The 25,708-nt window shown below is 57.2% G+C and overlaps 1 protein-coding gene across 1 annotated transcript; it reads left to right on the top strand.

Moving 5' to 3' along the window:
* The first annotated feature begins 5,879 nt into the window (after positions 1–5,879).
* On the top strand, positions 5,880–25,482 carry LMTK3 (lemur tyrosine kinase 3). Its single transcript, XM_069551107.1, has 15 exons — positions 5,880–5,963; positions 6,863–6,996; positions 7,258–7,408; positions 7,865–7,941; positions 8,417–8,535; positions 11,581–11,668; positions 12,265–12,413; positions 12,768–12,852; positions 12,962–13,083; positions 13,223–13,372; positions 14,027–16,527; positions 19,388–19,797; positions 21,245–21,380; positions 21,545–21,682; positions 24,968–25,482. The coding sequence occupies exons 1-15, from the start codon at positions 5,888–5,890 to the stop codon at positions 24,982–24,984; spliced, it is 4,353 nt and encodes a 1,450-aa protein (XP_069407208.1). The 5' UTR covers positions 5,880–5,887; the 3' UTR covers positions 24,985–25,482.
* The last annotated feature ends 226 nt before the right edge of the window (positions 25,483–25,708 follow it).

Genomic DNA, 25,708 nt, shown 5'->3' with positions numbered 1-25,708 from the left:
CTTCATTCAGTAAATATGTCACATGCCAGGGACTCCAGTAGGCGCTGAGAAGTGAGCAGGGAACAGGAGAGGCCGGTCTCTGCCCTCATGAGTCTCTAGGGAGAGAGGTGACAATAACCCAAGCAAAGAAGTGAAAGATGTAGGGACTTCCCTGATGATCCAGTGGTTGAGAATCTGCCCTGCAATGCAGGGAACGTGGGTTCAATCCCTGATCAGGGAACTAAGATTCCACATGCAATGGAGGAATTATGCCTACATCAGACACCTGGAGAGTCTGTGCATCACAACAAAAGATCCTGGGTGACACACGGAAGATGCCACGTGCCATGACTAAGACCTGATGCAGCCAAATAAATAAATAATAACTATTTTTTAAATGAAAGATCTGATGTGCCATAATGGTGATGCGATGGAGAAAAAAGCAGGATTCCATGTGTGAGATGGGGGAGGTGCAGTCATTCATAAGGTGATAGGGAGGCTTCACAGACTCACTGAGGAGGTGACATTTGAATATGGATCTAAAGGAGGTAAGGGAGGAGCCATGTGGCCACTGGGGAAGAGCAAACAGCAAGTGCAAAGGCCCTGAGGTAGGATTGTGCTCAGAATATGGGAGGAACTTGAAGGAGGCCAGCGTGGCCAGAGCCGCTGAATAGGGAGTAGAAATCCAGAGAATGGAAGGGGAGGGACCGTTCCAGCAGGACCTTAGGGACCACAGTGGAGACTTCACTTTTACTGCCAGTGAGATGGGAGCCACAGAAAGTCTCCAAGGAGGAGTGAATGGATCTGATTCAACTTTCGACAGGATTGCCATAAAAATAACAATGGACATTTACTGAGCACTTCCTACTAACCAGGAAACGTGAGAAGTTTCTGCAAGTGGTGTTGACAGAAGGCCCATTGTCTAGATGGCTAAGCCACCCTTGTGGGCCTTCTAGATCCTTCCCTTCCTCTCAGCCCACACCATCCCCTCAGGACTGATACAGTCTCCCACCAAAACATAGCCTGAAGCTTTTTTTTTTTTTCCCTGAAGCAATTATTCAACAACTTTATGGAGACAGAATTCACATACCGTGCAATTCAGCCATTTAAACTGTACAGTTCAGGCAATTCCCTGGCAGTCCAGTGATTAGAACTCCATGCTCTCATACTGCCAAGGCCCCAGGTTCAATCCCTGGTGGGGAAAGTAAGATCCCACAAGTCACGCAGTGTTGCCAAAAAAATTTAGAATTAAAAAAATAAATAAATGGTACAACTCAGTGGATTTTAGTATGTTAGTCACTTTGTGTAACTGTCGCCACAATCAGATTTAGAATATTTTATCACTCGAAGAAACTCCTTAGGCACACCCCCATCCCAGCCCCACGCAACCACTAATCTACGTTGTCTGATTTGTCTGTCCTGGATAATTCCTGTAAATGGAATTCTACAGTCTGTGGCTATTTGTGTTACCTGACTTCTTTCACTCAGCATAATATTTTCAGGGTTCATCCATGTTGTAGCATCTGTCACTAATTCAATCCTTTTGGTGGCTGAATAATATTCTACTGTATGAAGGTAGCCTGTTTTGTGTAGCCATTCATCAACTGACGGACATTTGGGTTGCTCCCACATTTTGGTTGTTATGAACAAGGCTGCTATGAACATTCTCATGCAAACGTTTGTGGGGACATGTGTTTCCATTTCTCTGGGGAGATACCTAAGAGTGGAATTCCTGAGCCATATGGTAATTCTGTGTTTAACTGTTTGAGGAAATGCCAGACTGTTTAAGTGCTCACAATCTTCCCACCAGCAGTGTATGATGGTTTTGATTTCTCCACATCCTTGTTTGTTGCCGTTTTTTTTTTTTTTAAATTTATTTATTTGGCTGCATGTGGGATCTAGTTCCCTGAAAAGGGATCAAACCCAGGCCCCTCGCATGGCAAGTGCAGAGTCTCAGCCACTGGACCACCAGGGAAGACCCTCTCCACATCTTTGTTGACACTTGTTATTGTCTTGAAGTGAGTTGGTCCTCTCCACCTCCACTGCCAGTAGCCATCTCTCACCTGGATTTTGAAGTCACGTCCTCCTTGTGTTCCAGGTTCCACCGTCAGTCTCTCCCCACACTACAGCCAGAGAAAGCCTGTCAGCCCCAGGGTCAGAGCCTGCCCCTCCCCAGCTAAGAGCTCTTGCACTGCTGTTTATTGACTGATAAATCCAAATTGCTCGCCGGGCTTGGCCCCTGTAGCCAGCCCCTGCTCACCCGTCTCTCTCTCCAGTTTACTCATTGCTCACGCCCCTATTTCCTGCTCATTCAGATCTAGCCACATCAGCCTCCCATTCACTTCTTGATGCCCCAAGGGCTGCCCAGCCTCAGCCACCCCCAGCACTCTTCTCTCTGTCCTAGTACGTTTTGCACTGCTCTCCTCCAACCTCTTTCCTTCTCCTCGCAGATCCGAGCTTTACTGTGACCTTTCCAAAAGAGCCTCCTTGGACTCCGCCAACCCAACAACTCCTCTCTTCCAGGCTCGTCCTTATTGCATTTAGCACTGTTACAAGTTGCGTGACTATTTGTAAGACAGTTTGCCCAATGGCCGCCTCCACCTTAGGAAGAGTCCCATGCGGGTGGTTGAGTATCAGTGCCTGGCCTGTTATGTTGTTATTGTTCAGTTGCTAAGTTATGTCTGACCCTTTGTGACCCCACGGACTGTAGCCCGCCAGGCTCCTCTCTCCATGGGATTTTCCAGGCAAGAATACTGGGGTGGGTTGCCATTTCCTTCTACAGTCCCTCCCCAACCCAGGGACTGAACTCACATCTCCTGCATTGGCAGGCAGATTCTTTACCCACTGGGCCATCTGGGAATCCCCCTTGTTTCTTTTACTGTGACCCATAATGGTGGTGGTGGGGGAATATGTATCTATATCTATATCTATAGCCTCCTGTCAGAAAATAAAAAAGTTTCATAAATGGGTATTTCCCCTGCATGTTCTAGATTATTCTATTCCATTTTTAAAAAAACTGGCCTCAGCCAGAAAGCTTGATGTCAGCCCTTGGTAACGGATCACTGTTCATAGTTTGAAAAACTCTAGCAGACCTTCTATAAGCCCCTCTGACACACATCCACCCACCCCACCCCACCCGCATCAAAAGCAGGAAATAGGTTTGACTGGTTACATGCTGTATCCGCAAATTCTGGCATAGGTCCTGGCTGAGCACAGTGGGTTTAATGAACGTTGAGTGAATAAGAGCAAGCCAGGGCCAGAGTTAGGACTGCAATCCTGCCTGTACCGCTCCCTAGGACTCAAGAATTCTGACCACCTCGATTGCAAAGATCCAGGCAGCGTAGCCCCAGCTCCAACTACTTCACCCATCCTCTGCTTCTTCTGGGGTTGGAGGTTGCGAGTGGGGAGACGACATTAACCTGAGCCTCCCTTTTGGAGGAACCAGAACTCCATTTCCCGTAAGCCTCAGGGGTGGGACTACATTTCCCATAAGCCTCTGCTCCCGCCACAGTCTGTGCCCTTCAGCCACAGGGGCAGATAATTGCATCTTTCCTCATCCCCCAGCCCCCAGTTCCGTACTCTCTACCTGCATATGGTCAGTCCACCCTGCAGCGCTGGTCCCGGCACCCCCTCCTTCCCACCCCTCCTGGTGTGATGAACCTGCCTCAGTTTCTCCAATGAGCGCCCCCCTCAAAGAGGGCTCATTGAACCCCTCTCCCTCCCCTTCCCCTGGGGTTGCCAGTCCCAATTGCGCAGGCTGCGTTTGGGACCCGCGGGTCCTGGACACCTGCTGGGGAACGGGGGCAGGGGCGGGCCGTGCTGGGGATGGGGTGTCTGGGCCGCCTCCGCGGTGTGCAGTGAGGCTGCGCCTGCGATGCGCAGCTCCGGCCCAGCCTCAACGGAGAGGGACGCAACGCAGGGGCTCAGGGACCACAGAGAAGTCCGCGCGCAGGGTGGGCGCCCGTGCTTCCGGTGTGTCTGCAGCTCGGGGTGCTGTGCGGGGGCGGGGGTGGGGGAGTGTGACCCCGAGACGGCGGCGGCCTGGCACGTGATGTGTGCGTCCTTGTCTGTTTTGTCTGTGTCCCTAAGGGACCAAGTTCCAGTCCCCACTCAGCCACTTTCCGGCTGTGTGCCTTGGGGCAGATGTCTGCACCTCGCTGTGCCTGTTTCCTCATCTGTACGATGGGAATGACAATTTAAAAGTAATATGTGTAAAGAGCTGAGAACAATGCCTGGCGCAGTTAATGCTCCTAAGAATAAATAAATTAAATAAACTATGATCATGTATCTTCTGTATGAGGCAAGCACCTCTGGTTGTGTAAAGGTTGCGCAAACTCATAGGAAATGTGGGTATTTGTGATGCGTGTGTCTGTGTGTGTCTTTGTATGTGTTCTGTATGCGTGTGGGTATTTGTGTATGTAATGTGTGACTACACTGGGGTAATGTGTTTTTGTAACCTTGTGTGAAATTTGTATGCATTTGTGATGTGTGTGTCCATGTGTGTTAAGGTATGTGATGTATCTTTGTGTATCTGTGTGTTCAGTGTATATGCCTGTGTTGTCTATGTGTGTTTCTGTCCATATAATGTGCGTGGCTGTGTATGTTATGTGATATGTGTGTATCAGTGTAATGTATTTGTATTTTTGTACATAATTTGTGTAGCTTTGTATATTCTTTGTAGTGTACATCTATACCCATGGGTGAGTTGTGCTTGTATATGTGTATCTGTGTGTGTGACTTGTGTCTCTGTATTCATGTGAATGAAATGTGTCTGTGTGAGAGATATGTGTATCTCTGAGTCTGTGTTGTGTATTTGTGTGTATTCGCATATGTGATATGCGTGTCTCTCCTTGTATCTGCTGTGTATCTGTGTATATTTGTGCACGGGATACTTGTGTCTATGTTAGTGTGTATCTTGTGTGTGTCTCCATGCAAGTGATGTCTGTGTGTGTGTGTGTGATATGTGTGTCTGTGGGTCTTCTTTGTTGCCCATTTGTTTGTGGAATGTCTGTGTTCGTGACTTTGTGCTTTGGTGTGTCACCATGGTGTCTGCGTGGATCTTTGTGGTGTGCGTGTCTATGGAGTTGGGGCTTTACTTTGTCTGTGGCATATGTGGGTCTTTGTGATGCGCTGACGTTCCTGCGTGGCCGGGTGCATCTGTGCCGGGGGCCGGCCTGCCTGTGCGTGCTTAGTGCAGCCCATCATCCCTGCGTCTTTGTGTATGACGTGTACGTGTCCCCGTCTGCCGAGCGCTGTCCACCTTTGTATGTGCTGTGCTTGTCTGTGAGGGTCTCTGCGACATGGGTCAGCCATGTGTGGGCTGCGTGTGCCTGTCTGACATCTGCATCTTGGCGCGGAGCACACGTGTCCGTGCTGGTGGCATGTCACAGAAGCGTCCGGGCCAGGCACGGTGGGCCCTGGGTCCCCCCTACACGAGGGTCTGCTGGTCCCTGTCTGTCCCTCCCCCTCCCCTCCCTCCTGGCAGCCAATGCTACTGGGGAGCCAGTTGCTATGACGACGCTCCATCCTCCCTCCCTCCTCCCTCCTCCCACCCTTCCTCTGACAGGCTCTCTGCTCCCCCAATCCCGGCTGCCCTCGGGGGCGGGGCCCTCATTCTCCCCCCCCCCACCTTCTACCCTCTCCCCCCCCACCCCAGCAACCCCGGCTCCCCGGCTCCTCTCCTCTGTCTGTCTCTCCATCCCTTCATCTGTCTGTCCCTTCAGAGAGGGGGAGGGGGGTCCCTGAGCCTGTAAGCAGCCCCTCCCTCCCCCTGTCCTGAGCCTCCTGCCCCTCTCCTGGGCCGGGGGGAGGCCAGGGTCGCGCGGGTCCCCATGGCTGGGGGCTGAGGGCCCGCCCCCCCCTCCTCCCCAGCCGCCACCACCTCCACCTCCCTGCCATCCTCGACAAGATGCCTGCCCCCGGCGCCCTCATCCTCCTCGCGGCCGTCTCCGCCTCCGGCTGCCTGGCGTCCCCGGCCCACCCCGGTGAGTCTGTCGGGCCATCCTGCTGTCCAGTGTCCCCCACCCCCACCCTGGCCTGCCCCGGGGTCTGTCTGCGGGACTCCGGCTCCGTCACCTGTGTGGCGTCTTCCCGCAGCGAGCCAGGGCCTGGGGAGGCGCAGGAATGGTGCCTCTGTCAGCAGGGCCTGTGGGAGGAAGGCTGGGGGCTGGGTGGGGAGGGGGTCCGTTCGGGCAACATGTGTGTGTGCAGACGCGCGCGCGTGTGTGTGTGCAGGTGTGTGCAGGAAGCCGGGAAGGTCAGGGCCTCTGGGAGAATTGGGGACAGAGAGGAGGAATACTATTTCTAAAGGGGACATAGCCTTGGAGGCTGTCTCCGGCTTTGGGGGAGTCCCAAGGCTTGCGGAGCTCCCGACTCAGGACCTGGGGCTGGGGACCGCGGACATGTGTGTGCTCCAAGCGTCCCTGAAAGTGACAGGCCTCAACCCCCGTAACTAGGATCCAGCATGGGGCGAGCACCTTCTCCCAGCCTGCAGCTGGGGGCTCATCCTCTTCTTCAAATAGGGGGTAAGAAGGCTGTCGTGGGAGCGTATTTTAAATTCTGAGCGCTCCAGGCTCCACTGTTACTCCTCCTTCCCTCAGTCCTCACTGAAATTCATCCAAGCCTGAGGGTGAGGTGATGGGGTGGGGGTGGGGGGGTCCCAGTTTGGGGCGAGAGGAGGGACCCCACCCCCAACCCAACCACTTGAGAAGGCCCCAAACTACAACTCCCACAATGCCCCGAGCCACCCGGCTCCTCTGCCAAGGGGCCCCTGGGTGCAGAGCATCATGGGAGTTGTAGTCAAGACTAACTGGACGGGGAGGGGCAAGGAATCTGGGAGCCAGGGGCGTGAAGACGGGAGCCCAGCCCAGCCCTGTCCCCACAGATGGATTCGCCCTGGGCAGGGCGCCTCTGGCGCCTCCCTATGCCGTGGTCCTCATCTCCTGCTCTGGCCTGCTGGCCTTCATCTTCCTCCTCCTCACCTGTCTGTGCTGCAAACGGGGCGATGTCGGCTTCAAGGTGAGGTGCACGAGGGAATTTAAGGTGGGGAGGAACACTTTAGCAAGGCCTTTCCTCCGCTTCTCCCCCACCCCCACAACCGGGGGAGCCGGGCAGTGAGTCTGAGAGCCCTTCAGGCCTGAAGTTACAGCAAAATCCAACTCCAGATGAGAATTGGACTGGGATTGGAGGACAGTTGGCAGAAAGGTGGGATATTGATTAGAAGGAGCATGGCGTGTCTCACCGCTGTGTTCTCCCACCCTTCACCCCTCCTGGCCCCAGGAGTTTGAGAACCCTGAAGGGGAGGATTGCTCCGGGGAGTACACGCCCCCCGCCGAGGAGACTTCCTCCTCACAGTCACTGCCTGATGTCTACATTCTTCCCCTGGCTGAGGTCTCGCTGCCAATGCCTGCCCCGCAGCCATCACACTCAGGTATGGCCCTGCACCTTGACTGGGATCCCGTGGCCCTCCAATTCAGGGTGGGAGGAGCTGACAGCCCTCCCTCAGGGAATCAAAGAGAAAGGCAGAGGTGGGAGCCTTGGAATCTTGGAAGAAGCTGTTGCTTAACCCCGAACCAGATTTGGAGATTCTTGCGGAGCAATCCATGATGAGGTCAGCCTAGATCTTAATGCCAGAGGCAGAGCCAATGGCAGGCTGAAGTTAAGTCATAGGATCTTGGGACACCAAAGGGAAGAATGGATTGGACACTAGAAACTTGTGGGCAGCCAATGAGGAGACTGAGATCTCTTCATGGAATGTTGGGGCAGCCAATGAAAAGATTTGTTGTGTCTGCTTTGACCCCGGTCCCCACTGAGGTAGGGGATGTTGGTGGCACTTGGGAGGGGAGAGAGGCTCAGGTGCCTCCCCTTTTACTGTCCCCCACGCCAGACATGACCACCCCGCTGGGCCTTAGCCGCCAGCACCTCAGCTACCTACAGGAAATTGGGAGTGGCTGGTTTGGGAAGGTAAGTAAGTGGGGCCGGGGGTGGGAGGTGGGGGCTCCCACAATCCAGGGCGACACTCCTGTTCTGTGTCCATTGCCCCTGCTCCCACCACTTCTCATCTGCCCCCTGCCTCCTCCCCCTGCCCCCTCGGCCCACCCATTGCCCTCCCCTCTGTTCACCTCTCACCGGCTCCCACCCACCCCATCCCCCCATCTGTCGGTCAGCGCCTCCCTCCTCACTCCATTGACCACTCCGCCTCGCCATCCGGCTCTCCACGCGTCCGTCTGTCCATCCTTCCACCCGTCCCTGCGTCCATCGGACTCTGGGCCTGTGAGTCTCCCACCCCGTGTCTGGTGGGGATATGAGGGTGGTGGGAGTTGAAAGAAGAGGCTGGAAAGGAGAGGGAAGTTGGGAGCCATACGGTGGGGTGGAGGGCACTCCCTGGGATGGGGCTGGGGAATCCCCAGGCACTGATTCCTGGGTCCTCCTCGAGCAGGTGATCCTGGGAGAGATTTTCTCCGACTACACCCCGGCCCAGGTGGTGGTGAAGGAACTCCGAGCCAGCGCAGGGCCTCTGGAGCAGCGCAAGTTCATTTCCGAGGCACAGCCGTACAGGTATGGGGACCTCTGGGTAGACATGGAGCCCTGAAGGCCCGAATATCTGAATCTGTGCTTCATGGCGGTAATGTCTGGGAGCAGGAGGAGTACAGTGTGGGGTCAACTCTGGATTCCAATCCTAGATGTACCTTTCCCTGGCTGTGCCAGTCAATCTAGATCATTTCCCTCCCTCAGCCTCGGGGTCTTCCTCGGGCCAGAGGCAGGGACATGAAGGCAGTGAGATGCAGGCAAGGGAAACAGTGCAAAAGCTGAGCTGGAAATCTGGAAATCAGAGTGGAGAAGGCTCCACTCTGAACCTTCATCTAGGAAGTGAGTCCAGGAAGTCTGAGGAGCCTCATGCAGAGGGCAGCTGAGAGGATACAAAATGGGCCTTTGCCTGGCACAGGGTCCATGATGGTGGTCCCTTCTTCGGGCCCCTGCCTGTGGGTTAAGAAAGGCAGAATCAGAATCACAGATCAGGGTCCTGAGTGGCTGCACCAAATGGCCACTGTCCACCCACGCCTGTCCCCACTGGACTGGGAGGTCTGGGAAGACAGGACGCTATCCCTCTCCTGCCTGGTCTCCACTCTCAGAGCTTCTAGATCAGGGTTAATTAAACCTCTTTTCATATATGCCCTGTGGGGTATTGTGTGCCCGGGCATGGAGAAGGTGTGTATATGGGCACCTTTTAACAGAGGGCTGTAAAAGTGAGCTTTGCCCTGAGATTTTATGAACCTTTTCCTCTGAAAACTCCCGTGGTTTCCTGTGAGTCCCAGGACAAAGTCCCAACCGTCCCTACAGCCCACAAGCCCTGTTCCCTGACCCTCCCACAGACCAGCCTCAGTGCCACTGTCCTTGCTTTTCCCTCTGTCTGGAATATTGCTCCTGGCTCACCCACCCCCAGTTTCTGATGGTGGGATCCCTCTCCTCCCTGGGTCTCAGATCAGAAAGGCCTTCTCTATACACACAAACACACACACTGCCACCTAAGGAGGGCCCTGGGATGCTCCATCATATCAACTTGTGTATTTTCTTCATCACACGTATCTTAATGTGTCATTATTTCATCCATGTATCCGTGACTTGCCTCTCTCTCTCTCAACCCATGCTGGCAAGCATCAGCCACATATGGGTACTTAAATTCATCTTAAATAAAATGCAGTCAAATTCAAGATGTCTTCCTCAGCTACCCTTGCCACATTTCAAGAGCTCAGGAGCCATATATGGCCAATGGTTCCCACGTTAGACATCTCAGATGGAGAACATTCCCACCTTCTCAGAAAGTTCAGGTGGAGAATGTAGGACTATACTGGCAGCTCGGGGTCCATCTTGTCACCCAGCTACAAGCTGGCCCTCAGTAGACATTTGCCGGATGAGCCACAGACCTGAGAACAAATCCCAGCTCTGGCACTGTTACCAGCTGTGTGACCCTGGGCAAGTTACTTTACCTCTCTGAGCCTCCCTTTTCCCCTGGATCCAATGGGAAACATCATCCTGGCTAGCAAAGGTGTTAGGAGGATTTGATAACAGAAGGGGCCAGCCGTGGCTCAGATTAGTAGGTGTGCAATGGATCCAAGCTTCCTTCTACATCTGCCATCCTAAGTCTCCCCATGATGGGAGCTCCAGTCATTTTATTTTTTTTTTCAAGCCCCAGCATATGCTGGTGCTTTAGGAAAGCTTTATCTCATTAGTCGTCTCCCAAGCAGGAGCAGAAGCCACTATCCACACCCGCCCCCCAACCCCTCTCCTGCCAGGCCCCAGTGAAACAAAAACTGTTCTACCCTCCTCGAGCCAGGTTGCAAGCTGCAACCTGGGCTGCAAGCCCTGGATGTGTTCATCTTTCCAGAGACCCTAGGGTCATGTAGCAGGGTTAAATCCTTCATTCCACATGATTTTATTGAGCACCTACTAGTCTAGGCACCGGGAACATGGCCACACACACAAAAAGCCCCAAATCCTTGTCTTGTAAAGCTTGCCACCTAGTGGAGGGGACACACAATAAATGAGCCAGTGAAGAAATAAATTTTAACAGGAAAATATCACAGACTGACAAGTGCCTTGAGGAAATAAGGCAGGATGTGATGGAGACAGAGGAGCTCTGGGATGGGAACTGTGGGAAAGGCAGGCTTGACTAGGGTGAATCAGTTTCACAAAGCACTGTGGGAAGCGTGTTCCAGGCAGAGGGAACAGCAGGAACAAAGGCAGTGAGGCAGGAGAAATGCCAGCTCCTCTCTGATCCTATTAGATTTCTTGCCACAACTTTATGAGGGGATTACTATGATCATCCCCATTTTACATTTGAGGGAGAGGCCAAGTGACTTCTGTGAGGTTACACGCCTGGGAAAGGTGGAGACAAGATTTAGAAACCTGCTCCCCCAACCTGACTCTTAGCCACAGTGAGAGGATAAAGGAGGGGCATCCCCCAGTGTTGAGGGAAGGGCAGTGATATCTCTTGAGGAAAGGATGTTGACATTAAGGGACAAGGAGGACTTTGAGAGTGGAGTGTTCTCCACAGAGAGAGGTATATAAGGCCTGAAGCCTAGGCAGGCACCTGTGAGTCTAAGGAGATGTACATGGGGTGAAGGGTGATGCTGGGAAAGGCAGGGGAGCAGGAAAGACAGGAGTGAGCCAGGCTCTGTTCCAGGGCAACCAGGGAGCCATGGAGGGTTGTGAACAGGTGGCCATCAGGTCGGGGCAGACTGAAAGGGAGAGACTGGAGGCAGGGAGGCTGGGAGGAGGCTTGAGCTGGGGCTGTGGGAGGGGAGGGGAAAGAATCAGGGGGCAGGAAGAAAGGCTGAGGGGGTGATGAGCCAGAAGGAGGGGCAAGGAGGTGCCTGAGGGTCTGGCTTGGAGACTGGGAGACAGTGGGATGGACCTGAGGTGGGGATACAGGGAAGGAGTGTGTGTTTATGGGGGAGGGGGGTTAACTCTCAAGTAAGGAAACTGAGACCCAAGAGGTTGAAGCAACAGTTTGGTTTTGCTGGGAGGTTGGGGTGGGACACAGGGCTGGGGTCGGATGGAAGGGGCTGTTTCATGACCCAGGCAACCCCCAACCCCATGCAGGAGCTTGCAACACCCCAACGTCCTCCAGTGCCTGGGCGTCTGCGTGGAGACATTGCCCTTTCTGCTGATTATGGAGTTCTGTCAACTGGTGAGGGTCGGGGGGGGGGGGGGTGGTCGCGGGGTCGGGGGAGGGGCAGAGTGAGGAGCTGGACCCGGTGGGGGCTCAGGGCCACTCGCAATGACATCGTCATAGCGACACCTGTGACAAGACAGCATTTCTTAGATGAGCCCTCAGTCCCCAGGTGGATGGGCTTCCCTTGTAGCTCAGTCGGTAAAGAATCTGCCTGCAATGCAGGAAACCCGGATTCCTTTCCTGGGTTGGGAAGATCCCCTGCAGAAGGAAATGGCAACCCACTCCAGTATTCTTGCCTGGAGAACCCCATGGTCAGAGGAGCCTGGCAGGACAGAGGAGCCTGGCAGGCTACAGTCCATGGGGTCGCGAGAGTCACCACGACTTAATGACTAAACAGGAAAACGGGGACCCTGACTAGCACGCGAGGAGGTGGCACACCCTGACTAGCACGTGAGGAGGGTGCGTTCTGTTACTAAAGCGTTTCTCAGCAGCAGGGGAAACTGAAGCCCAAATGAGTGCAGCGGCCACCCCATCCTTGCCTCGGGTTGGCTGGATATGTCGATGCCTGGGAGGGGGCGGTGGGACTGACCCTTCCCTGCCCTCTCTCCCAGGGGGACCTGAAGCGTTACCTCCGGGCCCAGCGGCCCCCCGAGGGTCTGTCCCCTGAGCTGCCCCCTCGAGATCTGCGGACACTGCAGAGGATGGGCCTGGAGATCGCCCGCGGGCTCGCACATCTCCACTCTCACAACTACGTGCACAGGTGGCAGCCCGGAAGCCATCGGGCAGAATTGGGGCGAGGAGGGAGGGCGAGGGGCTTAAGGACGCAAGGACGCTTGAGTTGGGGGCGGGGCACAAAACGGGGGAAGATTAGGGATGGGGGAGAGGCGGGGTCAGGGGCGGTGGGGCGGAGTCAGGGGTGGAGCGGGGTTAGTGAAGGGGCGGGGTCACTGAAGAGTGGGCGGTGTCGGGAAGGGGGAGGAGTCAAAGTAGGAGAAGGAGGAGTGAGAAAATGAAGACCGAGCAGTGCGGGGAAAACTGGGCGCACTCTTTAAGTAGCGGGGCGGGCTTCCCCAAAGCTGCCCGCTTCTTACCTCGCCCCCTCGCCTGCCTCCAGCGACCTGGCCCTGCGCAATTGCCTACTGACCTCCGACCTCACCGTGCGCATCGGAGACTACGGGCTGGCCCACAGCAACTACAAGGTGGGGGCTGCCCTCCATCAGGGCGGGGAAGGGGGCAAGTTGGGGTGGGGGGGTGCCCCGGCCCGCCTGACCGCGCCCCGGCCTGCGCACCCCCCCACCCCCGCCCCAGGAGGACTATTACCTGACCCCCGAGCGCCTTTGGATCCCGTTGCGCTGGGCAGCGCCCGAGCTCCTTGGCGAGCTACACGGGACCTTCATGGTGGTGGACCAGAGCCGCGAGAGCAACATCTGGTGAGGCGGGCGGGGGGCACAGAGGGCAAGGAAGGCGGAAGGGTCACAGGTTCTACAGATGGGGAAACTGAGGCCCGGGGAGGGGGGCGGCTCCCTGGAGGGTCAGGGCAGGGCTCTGACCTCTCTCTACTCCCTGCAGGTCCCTAGGGGTGACTCTATGGGAGCTGTTTGAGTTTGGGGCTCAGCCCTACCGCCACCTGTCAGACGAGGAGGTCCTGGCCTTCGTCGTCCGACAGCAGCACGTCAAGCTGGCGCGGCCGAGGCTCAAGCTGCCCTATGCGGACTACTGGTGAGGGCGGGGCCTGACACCCGACCCCTGACCTTCCACCTCCCATCCCGGGATGATCCCAGAATCCTCCACTTCATTTCACACTTTCCCCTGCACACTTGCAGCACGTGCTGCCAGCCCTAAACTGGAGTGGGGACGTCCCAACCCCTTCTGCCAACATCTGCTTGCTACATGGAGGAAGGGAAACTGAAGCATGGAGTGACACAGCTGGTCTCCAAATCTAGTTTCTCTGACCCTAGAAGACCTCTGCTGCTTTCCTGTCTCTGATTCCAAAACTTGTAACCCAACCAGAAGACCACCTTAACTGTCACTTAACTATCATTTCCCTACTGTGCCTTGCTGTCCTCTCTTCTAGGTCTCTGTCCCTCTCTCCCTGGTTTCTGTCTCCCACCTTGGTCTTTTTTTCCCCTCTCTTTTGGCTGCGGGTCAGGGCATGTGGGATCTTGGTTCTCTGACCAGGGATCGAACCTGTGCCCTCTGTAGTGGAAGCACAGAATCTTAACCATTGTACCACCAGGGAATTCCCCTCTCTTGGTCTTGACTCACATCTCCCTGGGTGTCTGCCTACCTGGTCTCTGCCTCCCCTGGGGACCCACCCCCGCCCCCCAGCTGGGACTCTGCCTTGCTCACTCTTGCCTCCTCCCTCTCCCGCAGGTACGACATCCTGCAGTCCTGCTGGCGGCCCCCTGCCCAACGCCCCTCAGCCTCTGATCTCCAGCTGCAGCTCACCTACCTGCTCTCTGAGCGGCCCCCGAGGCCCCCACCGCCACCACCCCCACCCCGAGATGGTCCCTTCCCCTGGCCCTGGCCCCCTCAGCACAGCGCCCCCCGCCCGGGGACCCTCTCCTCTCCGTTCCCCCTTTTAGATGGCTTCCCTGGGGCTGACCCTGATGACGTGCTCACGGTCACTGAGAGTAGCGGTGGCCTCAACCTTGAGTGCCTGTGGGAGAAGGCACGGCGGGGGGCTGGTCGGGGCGGGGGGGCACCCACCTGGCAGCCGGCATCCGCGCCCCCGGCCCCCCACGCCAACCCCTCCAACCCTTTCTATGAGGCGCTGTCCACGCCCAGTGTGCTGCCGGTCATCAGTGCCCGCAGCCCCTCCGTGAGCAGCGAATACTACATCCGTCTCGAGGAGCATGGCTCCCCGCCGGAGCCCCTCTTCCCCAATGACTGGGACCCCCTAGACCCAGGAGTGCCTCCCCCCCAGGCCCCCCAGGCTCCCTCCGAGGTCCCTCAGCTGGTGTCCGAGACCTGGGCCTCTCCGCTCTTCCCGGCGGCCCGGCCCTTCCCGGCCCAGTCCTCTGCATCCGGCAGTTTCCTCCTGAGTGGCTGGGACCCCGAGGGCCGGGGCGCCGGGGAGACCCTGGCAGGAGACCCTGCCGAGGTGCTGGGGGAGCGGGGGGCTGCCCCGTGGGCCGAAGAGGAAGAGGAGGAGGAGGAGGGCAGCTCCCCGGGGGAAGACAGCAGCAGCCTTGGCGGGGGCCCCAGTCGCCGGGGTCCCCTACCTTGCCCCCTGTGCAGCCGCGAGGGGGCCTGCTCCTGCCTGCCCCTGGAGCGGGGGGATGCTGTTGCGGGCTGGGGGGGCCACCCTGCTCTTGGCTGCCCCCACCCCCCAGAGGACGACTCGTCCTTGCGGGCCGAGCGGGGCTCCCTGGCCGATTTGCCCCTGAACCCCCCCGCCTCGGCCCCCCCCGAGTTTCTGGACCCCCTCATGGGGGCGGCGGCGCCCCAGTACCCCGGGCGGGGGCCACCTCCCGCTCCCCCCCCCCCGCCGCCACCTCCCCGGGCCCCCGCAGACCCAGCCGTGTCCCCCGACCCCTCCTCGGCCGTGGCCAGTCCAGGCTCAGGCCTGTCGTCTCCGGGCCCCAAGCCGGGGGACAGCGGCTACGAGACCGAGACCCCTTTTTCCCCCGAGGGAGCCTTCCCCGGCGGGGGGGCAGCAGAGGAGGAAGGGGTCCCTCGGCCACGGGCTCCCCCCGAGCCCCCCGACCCGGGAGCGCCCCGGCCGCCCCCAGACCCGGGTCCCCTCCCGCTCCCGGGGGCCCGGGAGAAGCCGACCTTCGTAGTTCAAGTGAGCACCGAGCAGCTGCTGATGTCCCTGAGGGAGGACGTGACAAGGAACCTCCTGGGAGAGAAGGGGCCCCGGAAGACGGGGAGAGGCCCCGGGAATCGAGAGAGAGCCCTGGGCCCGAGCCGAGACCCCCCAGTCCTGGAAAGCGGGAAGCAAGCCCCAAGCCTGAACGAGGGCCTGAGCCTCCCGGTAAACGGGGTGACAGTGCTGGAGAACGGGGTACCGAGAGCCCTGGGCGCCGACGAGAAGGTGGCAGAGAATGGGGACCCCGGGTCCCCAGAGAGAGAAGAGCAAGTGCTGGCGAATGGGGAGCTGCCACCCCCAAGGAGAGAGGAGACAGTGCTGGAGAATGGGGGCCCAGGGCCCCCAGAGAGAGAAGAGCGAGTGCTGGTGAATGGAGGACTGACACCCCCAAAGATCGAGGAGGGGTCAGAGAATGGGGGCCTGAGACTCCCCAGGAACCCGGAGAGGCTGCCAGAGACTGGGCCTTGGAGAGCCCCAGGGCCCTGGGAGAAGATGCCCGAGAGTGGGGCTCCAGCCCCCACGAACGGGGAGCCAGCCCCAGAGACCTCACTGGAGAGAGCCCCGGCGCCCGGCGCGGTGGCCTTGGCCCTGAACGGCGGGGAGACAGCCCCTGGCCCCGCTGGCCCAGCCCCCAGGAGCGGGGCGCCGGAACCCGGGACCGAGAGGAGAGCCCCCGAGACTGGGGGGGCACCGAGAGCCCCCGGGGCTGGGAGGCTGGACCTCGGGAGTGGGGGCCAAGCCCCAGTGGGCACGGGGATGGCCCCCGGCGGCGGCCCCGGAAGCGGCGCGGACGCAAAGGCCGGATGGGCCGACAGCACGAGGCCACAGCCGCCCCTGCCGCCGCTGGAAGCGCAGCCGAGGAGACCGGAGCCAGCGCCCCCGAGAATCAGGCCGGAGGTGGCCTCCGAGGGAGAGCCCGGGGCCCCAGACAGCAGGGCCGGCGGAGACACGGCACCCAGCGGAGACGGGGACCCCCCCAAGCCCGAGAGGAAGGGCCCCGAGATGCCACGACTGTTCTTGGACTTGGGACCCCCTCAGGGGAACAGCGAGCAGATCAAAGGTGAGCAGGCTGCCGGGAGCATGGAAGCGAGGTTGGGGGCCAAGGCCCAGCTCTTTCCAAGAGGTAGGGTGCGGTTGAGAAGCTCAGCCTCCCGGGTACCAGGCAGGTCAGCCTGCTAAGCAGTGCAGATCCTGGAGTCATACTACCTGGTCTCAAACCCTGGTTCCACCCCTCTCTAGCTCTGACCTTGGACAAACTCCACGCCTCAGTTTCCCCATCTGCCAAAAGCAGAAGACAAGGATAGCACCTACCTAAGAGGATGGCGAGAGCTGCATGAGTTAGGACTCCCAAAGCCTTTGACCCAATGCCTGGCACTTCTAAGCACCAGCCATTACATCACAATTGACGTCAACCAGGGATTGCAAACTCAGATGCTGAGCGGGGGAAGGGCAACAAACAATATAAGGGAATGAATGAATGAATGAACCAGAGCTGAGACGTGGGGTGGGAGCTGGGGAGGAAATGCAGCCATTTCTAAGCTTCATTCGGGAATGCCCACCCAGTATTGCCAAATCTGCTGCTTTCCCCCTTTAAGCCAGAGTGCTGGGTGTTTTAATGGTGGAAACTAATTCAAACGAGGCCTCTCTGTGGGCTGGGCTGCCAGTGCATGATCTCTGGCTTAAACTTTCCACCAAGCTGAAGTGTCATCAGTGTGCCAGGCCTCCCTGGTGCCAGGCTCTGAGCTGCCCAGGGCTGGGACCCAGGGAGCCTCAGACCCTGCCCTGCCCACCGAGGTACTGGTGGCCTGAGAGCCTAGGAGAAACGCCTTTTCGTGAAACTTGAGTTTTGATAGGAACACAGTGGGTGTTTTGTCATAGAGAAGGGACAGTGTAAGAGAAGGTAAATGGAGAGTAAAGATAAATGGCCCCTGTTTAGATCTGGACATAGGAGTAGTTAGGACTCCAAGCTTCCACTGCTGAGGGCATAGGTTCAATCCCTGGTTAGGGAACTAAGATTCCTGCATGCCATGTGGTGCAGTCAAAAAAAAAGAGAGAGAGAGATTAGGGACTGTGGTTCCACTCGAATCACCTGGAGGCCTGATTTCCTTAAATACTGGTATGAAAGTTATACTGGTATGACCCGGCCAGTTTCATATTGGCAACCTCATAGCCATACTTGAGGGAAGGGTTATCACCTTGGTTTGCCAGAAGAGCCTGAGATTCAAGAGGGAAAGGTCACGAAGGGGCCTGGGCCCAGAACCTTCCTTCCTCAAACCCATGGTATTAGAATACTACCCTTTCCTCAAGGTTGTTGTGGAGAGTTTGTAACCAGCTGTGTCAGAAAAGACCCTGGGCCACATGAAAATGACAGAGGATGAGCAGCTAAGATGCCTCAGAGGGTCTGGGGTGGGGGTGGGGGATTGGTGTTGGGTGAGAAGAGACTGGGGATAGCCTTTAAAAAAACAACAACAGTGAACTTCTACTTATCCTTCATGAGCCCACTCAAATTTCCCCTTCCTGGGGAAGCCTTCCTGATTTCTAAAGGCTGTTACCCTGTACTTCCTCTGGGTATCCAAGCCCCTGATAGCTTTCTCCATAAAGCCCCACCCCACCCCATCACCTTGAGATGGGTGGTCAGGGAAGGCTTCAATGAAGAGGCAACTTATAAGCAGATATGAAGGAGTGAACCCGGTGGACATCTGGGAGAAGGATGTTTCGGGTAGAGGACACTGAGATGGGTACTAAGTTGGCATGTTCAGGGGAAAACAAAAGGCTGGTGAAGCTGGAGTAGAGTGAATGAGGGGTGCAGAGAGACTCAGTCCACACCCACCTTTCTCCTTGCCCTACCCTGATCCTCTTCTCATTCCCACCATTGCTCTGCACAGGGCCTGGCACACAGTTCACTTATGCAGTAATGGAGGAATGGGTGGCCCCTGTCCATTTACCAGTGAGGAGACAGAGGCTCAGAGAAGTGGATCTGCTTGCCTAGTGACACATAGCAAGAGAGCAGGGTAGGCTTGGCATTTAAAGTGAGGTTTCCTCCTCCAGGGACCTGAAGTCCTCTTCTTCTTCGACTTCCTAAGATCAAGGAGTCACAGGGTAGGGAAAGGACCTGGAGATGCTTAGACACCCCAATTTTCTGGCCATGCAGGGCCAAAAAGGGAAAGAGAGTATCTTGGTCAACATTGTATAGCAGGGAACATTCATTCATTAATCCCACAAATATTGACTGAGTACTTCTGTGTACTGGGGCTTGGGAATGCAGCCAGAGTGAGCACGACTCAGCCTCTGTTCTGTGGCAAGGCAAACGTTCATCACAGTGCCGCAGAATTAGAGTTCTATACTGAGATCAACTGCTCAGAAGGAGAGGTGCTTGGTACTACAGGGGGCAGAGCAGGTAGCCTGGCCTGACCTCCTGGGAGATCCCCGAAGGCTTTAAAAGCCCAGACAAGAGCCGGATGATGCACCAGACTTGAGTTCTATACGGAATTTCTAGGCAGAGGGAATAGCCTATGCAAAGGCTCAGAGGTGGGAGGAATGGGGGGTGGCCCATGTGGCTGGATGGAGGTCAAGCCAGAAGGAGAGGGCAACAGAGCCAGGATAGGTCAGCAGAGCCTGGGCACTGGGGTCTGATGGTCCTGGGGAGAAGCTGGGGCTTAGTGCTGTGGGCACTGGGGTCTGATGGTCCTGGGGAGAAGCTGGGGCTTTGTGCTGTGGGCACTGGGGAGCCGTGGGGAAAGTTAAGCACTGGATTAGGAGGAGATCGCTCCCCTTCTGCTGGGAGAACCCCAGTGCAACCTTTTGGTTCACAAGGGTGGAAACAGACTGTGCCTGAGATTACCTGAGGACACACAGCTAGGTGGGAGGGCACGCCTCAGTTTCCCCGAGAACTGGAGCTCACCGAGTCTCTCCCCTCGCAGCCAAGCTCTCGCGGCTCTCGCTGGCGCTGCCGCCGCTCACGCTCACGCCATTCCCGGGGCCGGGCCCGCGGCGGCCCCCGTGGGAGGGCGCGGACGCCGGGGCGGCTGGCGGGGAGGCCGGCGGGGCGGGGGCGCCGGGGCCGTCGGAGGAGGACGGGGAGGACGAGGACGAGGAGGAGGACGAGGAGGCGGCGGCAGCGGGCGCGGCGGCGGGGCCGCGGGGCCCCGGGAGAGCACGGGCAGCCCCAGTGCCCGTCGTGGTGAGCAGCGCCGACGCGGACGCGGCCCGCCCGTTGCGGGGACTGCTCAAGTCTCCACGCGGGGCCGACGAACCCGAGGACAGCGAGCTGGAGAGGAAACGCAAGATGGTCTCCTTCCACGGGGACGTGACCGTCTACCTCTTCGACCAGGTGCGCTGCGGCTGCGGGCCCGGGACCCCCGGGGTGGTGTCTGCGGAGGGGCGGGGCCTGGATGAAGATGGCATCTAGATTGGGGCGGGGCCTGCAGGGTGAGGGCGGGGCGTGGGAGAAACTGGCCAGGGAATGGGGCGGGACTTGGAGGACAGGATGAGGCCCTGAGTGTGAGGGCGGGGCCTGAGGAAGGCCACGCCCATGGGGCGGGGCTTGTAGGCTGAGGGTGGAGGCTGGCTAGGGGGATAGGGCGGGGTCGGGGGGTTAGGGCCCAGTCCAGAGCAGAGGCGGGGCTTGCGGTAGGTGTTGGTGCTGGAGGGCTAGGGAGAGGCCTGGAGAAGAGAAGGGACCCGGAAGAAAAGCGTGATACCTGCTAGCCAGAGGCTAAGGAGGAAAGTGGCTTCCCTGGTGGCTCAGTGGTAAAGAATCCGCCTGCCAATGCAGGAGACTCGGATTGAATCTCTGGGCCGGAAAGATCCCCTGGAGAAGGAAATGGCACCCCACTCCAGTATTCTTGCCTGAGAAATCCCATGACAGAGGAGCCGGGCGGCCTACAGTTCTTGGGGTCGCGAAAGCGTCGGACCTGACTTAGCGACTAAACAACAACAAAAGAGAAAGTGAGGATTAGGGCATAGTCTGCAAGTGGAGGTGGAACCTAGTGAGGTTCGGGGCCGGGTTTGTTCACCAGCGCTCTAAGGATGTGGAGGCTGAGGGGCGAGCTCAGAATGGAAGAGATCTTACCCACTAGTTGGTGAGTGTCGGAGAAGCTGCAGGTAGGGCTTAAGAGATGCTGCTTGTAGTGTTAAGATGCTAAATTCAGTAAGTGGGTTCGGGGATGGGACAGAACGAATGAAACAGGGATTGAGGATTGTGTTAAACGTGTTGAAGAGAAAATGCTGCTTGTGGACTGGGGCGGGGCATACTAAGGTCCTGAGATGAGTGAGAACAGGGTCAAGAGCTGAGGCCTAGGGCACTAAAACAAAGGGGCGAGACTTGGAGAGCTGGAGCGGGACCACTTCAGAGGGCGCGAGGAGTTCACAGGAGGGTCCGGAGGTGCTCACGATGGGTTAGGGGTTTGGAAGATCATAGGGGCAGGTAGTTCTGCGGTCAGCCTGCAGCCGAGATCTAGGACATGGGTAAGGGTCTTGGATCGGGGCAGGACTTACGGAGATAGTCTTGGCTTAGGGGCTTCCGTGGAGGCAGCGCGTTAAGGAGCCCAGAGGCAGTTCCTGCGGTTGACTGTGTAGCTGTGGTCGAGGGAAGAGCCTCAGGCTGGGGTGAGGTTAAAGCTAGCCTGCGGCTTCGAAGGGAGAGTAGGGGATTTTCAGAGACAGAATGTGAACTGAGATGTGTGAAACCCCAGAAATGTCAGCGGGGTTTGTTGCTTGTTGGGATGCAGTGAGTGACAAGTTCGTCCCCCTCCTTGCCCCCTAATCTACCCTTATAGGAGACGCCAACCAACGAGCTGAGTGTCCAGGGCCCCCCCGAGGGGGACACGGACCCGTCCACGCCCCCAGCGCCCCCGACGCCTCCCCACCCCGCCACCCCCGGAGATGGGTTTCCCAGCAACGACAGCGGCTTTGGTGAGGGGCGGGACGGGGCAGGGTTGGGGGCGGGGTCTATGGCTCCGGCAGTGGTGGGCGGGGCCTGCCGAGGGGCGGGGTCGGAGGGCAGAAGGCTGATATTGCAGGGCTGAAGGAGTGACTGAGGGGCTGACCGCTTCCTCTCCTCTCCTTACCCACGCTAGGAGGCAGTTTCGAGTGGGCGGAGGATTTCCCCCTCCTCCCCCCACCAGGCCCCCCCCTGTGCTTCTCCCGCTTCTCCGTCTCGCCTGCGCTGGAGACCCCGGGGCCCCCCGCCCGGGCCCCCGACGCCCGGCCCGCAGGTACGGTGCTTCAGATCCTCGGCCCTGCCTCACCTCTGCCAATTTCTCTCTGTCCCCATCTCTCTGCATTTGCCTGCGTCCCTCCAAGTCTCTTCCTTTCCTCTCTCTCTGACTGTTCACCAGTGAAACCCACCCACCCAACTCTGGAATCGGCTCAGACCAAGAGATGTCTATCAGATGGGCTTGGGGAGTCATGCCCTTGTCTGAGTCTCACTTTCCCTTCTGTAAGGATCCCCTCTTAGTCTTGTCCATGATATATTTTTTTTAATGCGCTGCAAGTGGGATCTTAACTCCTCAACCAGGGATGGAACCCGCGCCTCCTGCAGTGGAAGCGCAGAGCCTTAACCACTGGATCACCAGGGAAGTCCCAGATTGTTTCTTTGTTCTTTTTTCTTGTTTTCTTGCCCATCTTTGGGCTCAGATTCCTGCCTGGTACTTGTGTGATTCTGTTCCCCTCTCTGTTTGAGGGTACAGGTTGTCAGAGGCAGACAAGGAGACAGAGGAAACCAGGAGGCTCAAAGCTAGTTAGCAGGAACAAGAGCAGAGAGGCCATGGCCAGGGATTCCCATAGCGATAACAGCAAGCACTCACATAGACCCTAGAGTTTGCTTGCAACATCTTAACCTATTTAATCCTCACTATGATCCCATAGGATGGATTCTAGTCTCATCCCCATTTTACAGAAGAGACAACTGAGGCTTAAGTAGGGAGACATGAGGAGCCAGGGTACAAACCTAGCTCTGAGTCTGTGCCTTCTCCAGCAGTCAGTGTTTGTCCACTTCCTTTCTTGAGTATTACTTATGCCATATTGCTAATCCTCACCCACCTTAGGGGAACGTCCTTGGATGCAGGGCTTGCCCTGGGCCAGGCAGGTGGAGGTGTTCCCAGAGGACAGAGCTAAATAGGTGGAAGGGGCAACTGGCTCTTGTCAGGGAGGGCTCCATGGCAAGGCCTGGCTCCCCTACACTGTGCCTGAGTTCAAGTGTTGGCCCTGCCACTTCTTGGCTGGGTGACCTAGGGTGAGTCGCTTTCTCTCTCTGTACCTCAGTTTCTGCAGAATGAGGAGGATAACAGGATCTAACTCATAAGATTGTTAAAGGGATTAAATGGCTTAATCCTCCCCTTGCACGCAGCAGTGGTCTTTAACTGGTAGCCGCTACTGCATTTAATTAAGTAGATGCTTACTGAGGATCAACTGTGCAGGCAGTGGGTGAAGGGGATGTTCTATGCTGGGCAAGATCAGTGAGCCCCCCTCCATCCCACCCACAGCACTGACCCCAGTCCCACAGTGAATGAATAAGTGCAAAACTCAGGGTCACTGAGAAAGGAGATGCTGAGAGGAAAGGGCTTTCTGTCCTCGGTAATGGAAGGGCCCTTTAACCAGGGACTTGAGGGGTTGGTTGTTGTTAACTAGGTGAAGGGGAAGGGGACAGTGTTCTAGCTGATGGAACAGCTTGCCGAGGGCCTGAGGCAGGAGAGAGTTTGGCTGGTTCATGGAACAGAAGGGAAGCGGTGTCTGGGGGTTACTTGGAGAGTGGGGCAGATGGAAGTGGGTGGGGGGAGGTGAGAGAGAGCAAGGCGTACCTTGTGGGCTTGAGGGTGGGTTGAGGGGCAGGGACTTTGTCCTGGGGGCCCTAGGAAGCCATGGGAGGACTGTGAGCATGGGAGGAGCAGCTTCAGTCCCAGAGGTAGGAAGACTTCTCCTGGGCCTCGTGGAGGTGAAAGGAGGCTGGGGAGGAGGCCAGGGTGAGTGTCCAGGAGGGAGATAGGGCACTCAGCGTCAAGGGCAGGAGGAACGGGCTGCGGGCTGACTCTTCACTTGGCAGCATCCTCAGATTTCACCCCCGAATGTCACTTCCTCCCAGAGGTCCTCTCGGAGGCCCCCACGAGAACAGGGTAAGACAGGTTCCAGCGCATGGGGACACCGGCCAAGTGGTGAGTCAGGGCTGAGGCTGGCAGGGCCAGCAGTCCGGGATGACTTCACCTTTATTCACCGGGAGACAAGAGGGAGGGCCGGCCAGGTCATGCAAAACCCCAAATCCCTTTACTCAGTCCTTAGACATTCCCACTGCAGCTGGGCTGCTGAGCTGGTTTCTAGAGACCATGGGTGGGATGGGGGGCTAGGCAGAACCCCCTTCTGCCTCAGACCCCTGTGCTCGGCCTGGCTCTGCCCACATCACACATGTTCCCTGGGTGCTAAGTGATGCTACGAATGCCAGAGTTTTCCTACTCCTTTGAAAAAAAATATAAATGTCATGATCATCATTTAAAGATAGGGAAACCACAATTTTCCTGGCAGTCCAGTGGTTAGGACTCCACGCTTCCACTGCAGGGGTTCCTGGGTTTGATCCCTGGTCAGGGAACTAAGCTCCCATGAACTAGGCAATGCGGCCTAAAAGTAAGTAGAATAAAAAAGAGGGGGGACACTGAGGCTCAGGGACTGGGAGTGAGGGCTATGACTCAGGTGGGAAGTATGAGGTGTAGTGGGATGGTGTCTGGCATGCATCCCTCGTCAACAGTCTTCACCCCATGGGCCTCGATTTTCCGGATCTGTCGAATGGGTGAGGGGCTCTCCTTTCATGAGAGAGGAGTCGTGGTGGGAAACTTTGGTGAGAGGGCACTTTGTGCAGGGCCTCTACTGGACGCTGGGAATGCAGCAGTGACCAAATGCAGTCCCATCCTCTCAGGTCTTCTGTTCTGCAGGGGCAAGCTAGCTCTTTGACAATGACTGAGATTATCCCAGAGGAGAGACATGAAGAACATTTATGTTATGTTATGAAGACATAACTATAGTTCAGAGACTTCCACGCTGGTTAGGACTCAGCACTTTTTCTGCTGAGGGTCTGGGTTTGCTCGTTGGTCGGGGAACTAAGATCCTGGAAGTCATGCCACATGACAGAAAAAACAAAAACAGAACAAAAATCAGGGGTGAGGAATGACTGCTTGACTGAGAATGGCCAGAGAAGGCCCCTGAAGAGGGGGCACGTGGGTGGAGGCCTGAGTTCTGTGGGAAGGGCTTAAGGGTGTGCCAGGTAGTGGGAGCGGCCAGTGCAAAGGCCCTGGGGTAGGACTGTGCTTGGAGGAACAGCAAGGAAGGAGACCAGTGTCGCTGGAGCAGATTGAGTTGGGGGAGGGAGTAAATACAGACAGACAAGGGACAGAGCAGACAGACCATGGGGGTTTGTGGGCCACAATGAGAACTTGGTTTTTTACTCTGATGAGCCAGAAGCCATGAGCCCTTCTGCCCAGTAATCCCATTTCTCCCTCTTCTTCCTCCATCTTCAGGCCCCGTGGAGAACTGACTCCCCAAAGACCCGACCCCCCTGCACCCCCAGAAGAGGGGCTGAGAGTAGAATCCTCTGTGGACGACGGAGCCACTGCCACCACCACAGATACCGCCTCCGGGGAGGCCACCGAGACTGGGCCCTCCCCCTCCCCCACCATGTGCCAAACGGGAGGCCCTGGCCCCCCGCCCCCTAGCCCCCCGGACGGCTCCCCTGAACCCCCTGACCCCCTCGGTGCCAAATGAGGCAGGAAACCCCTTGCCCCTCCCTGGAGAGCCGCCTTTCTTGGAACTGAACTGAACTCTTTTGGGCCTGGAGCCCCTCTGCACAGCGGAGGCCCCTCCTTACCCCCTCCCAGCCCCAGACAGGGGCCGCAGGCTTCGGGGACCTGGACCCCTCCCATCTCGCGTCTCCCCTTCTCCACTCTGGCCTGGCCCCTGGAGGGGTCTCTGGTTCAAACCTTCGCGTGGCATTTTCACATTATTTAAAAAAGACAAAAACAACTTTTTGGAGGAACGTGGGGCATGTGTGTGTTTCAGGAGGCAAAGAGGGGAGGCTGTCTAGGAGATGAGTCCATTCTCACAGCCCTGTTTGACAGATGGGAACACTAAAGTCAGGAAGGCAGAAATCCCTGTGTGGCAGTGAGACCCCGGGCTTCCCACTTCTCTGGATCTCAGCTCTGTGTCTGGTGTGGGCATCACTGACTTCTACCACCGTCTCAACTTACAGTTCAAGAGGTGAT

This window comes from Ovis canadensis, chromosome 14, assembly GCF_042477335.2.
Source record: "Ovis canadensis isolate MfBH-ARS-UI-01 breed Bighorn chromosome 14, ARS-UI_OviCan_v2, whole genome shotgun sequence".
NCBI classification, from domain to species: Eukaryota; Metazoa; Chordata; class Mammalia; order Artiodactyla; family Bovidae; genus Ovis; species Ovis canadensis.
This window is presented reverse-complemented; position numbering and strand designations above follow the sequence as displayed.

Excerpts from the sequence above, each read along its gene's own strand:
- LMTK3 (XM_069551107.1), top strand. The coding sequence starts at position 5,888 with ATGCCTGCCCCCGGCGCCCTCATCCTCCTCGCGGCCGTCTCCGCCTCC. Across the intron at positions 12,414-12,767 it reads TCTCACAACTACGTGCACAG|CGACCTGGCCCTGCGCAATT; the intron begins GTGGCAGCCCGG and ends GCCTGCCTCCAG. Across the intron at positions 21,381-21,544 it reads CAGCAACGACAGCGGCTTTG|GAGGCAGTTTCGAGTGGGCG; the intron begins GTGAGGGGCGGG and ends TACCCACGCTAG.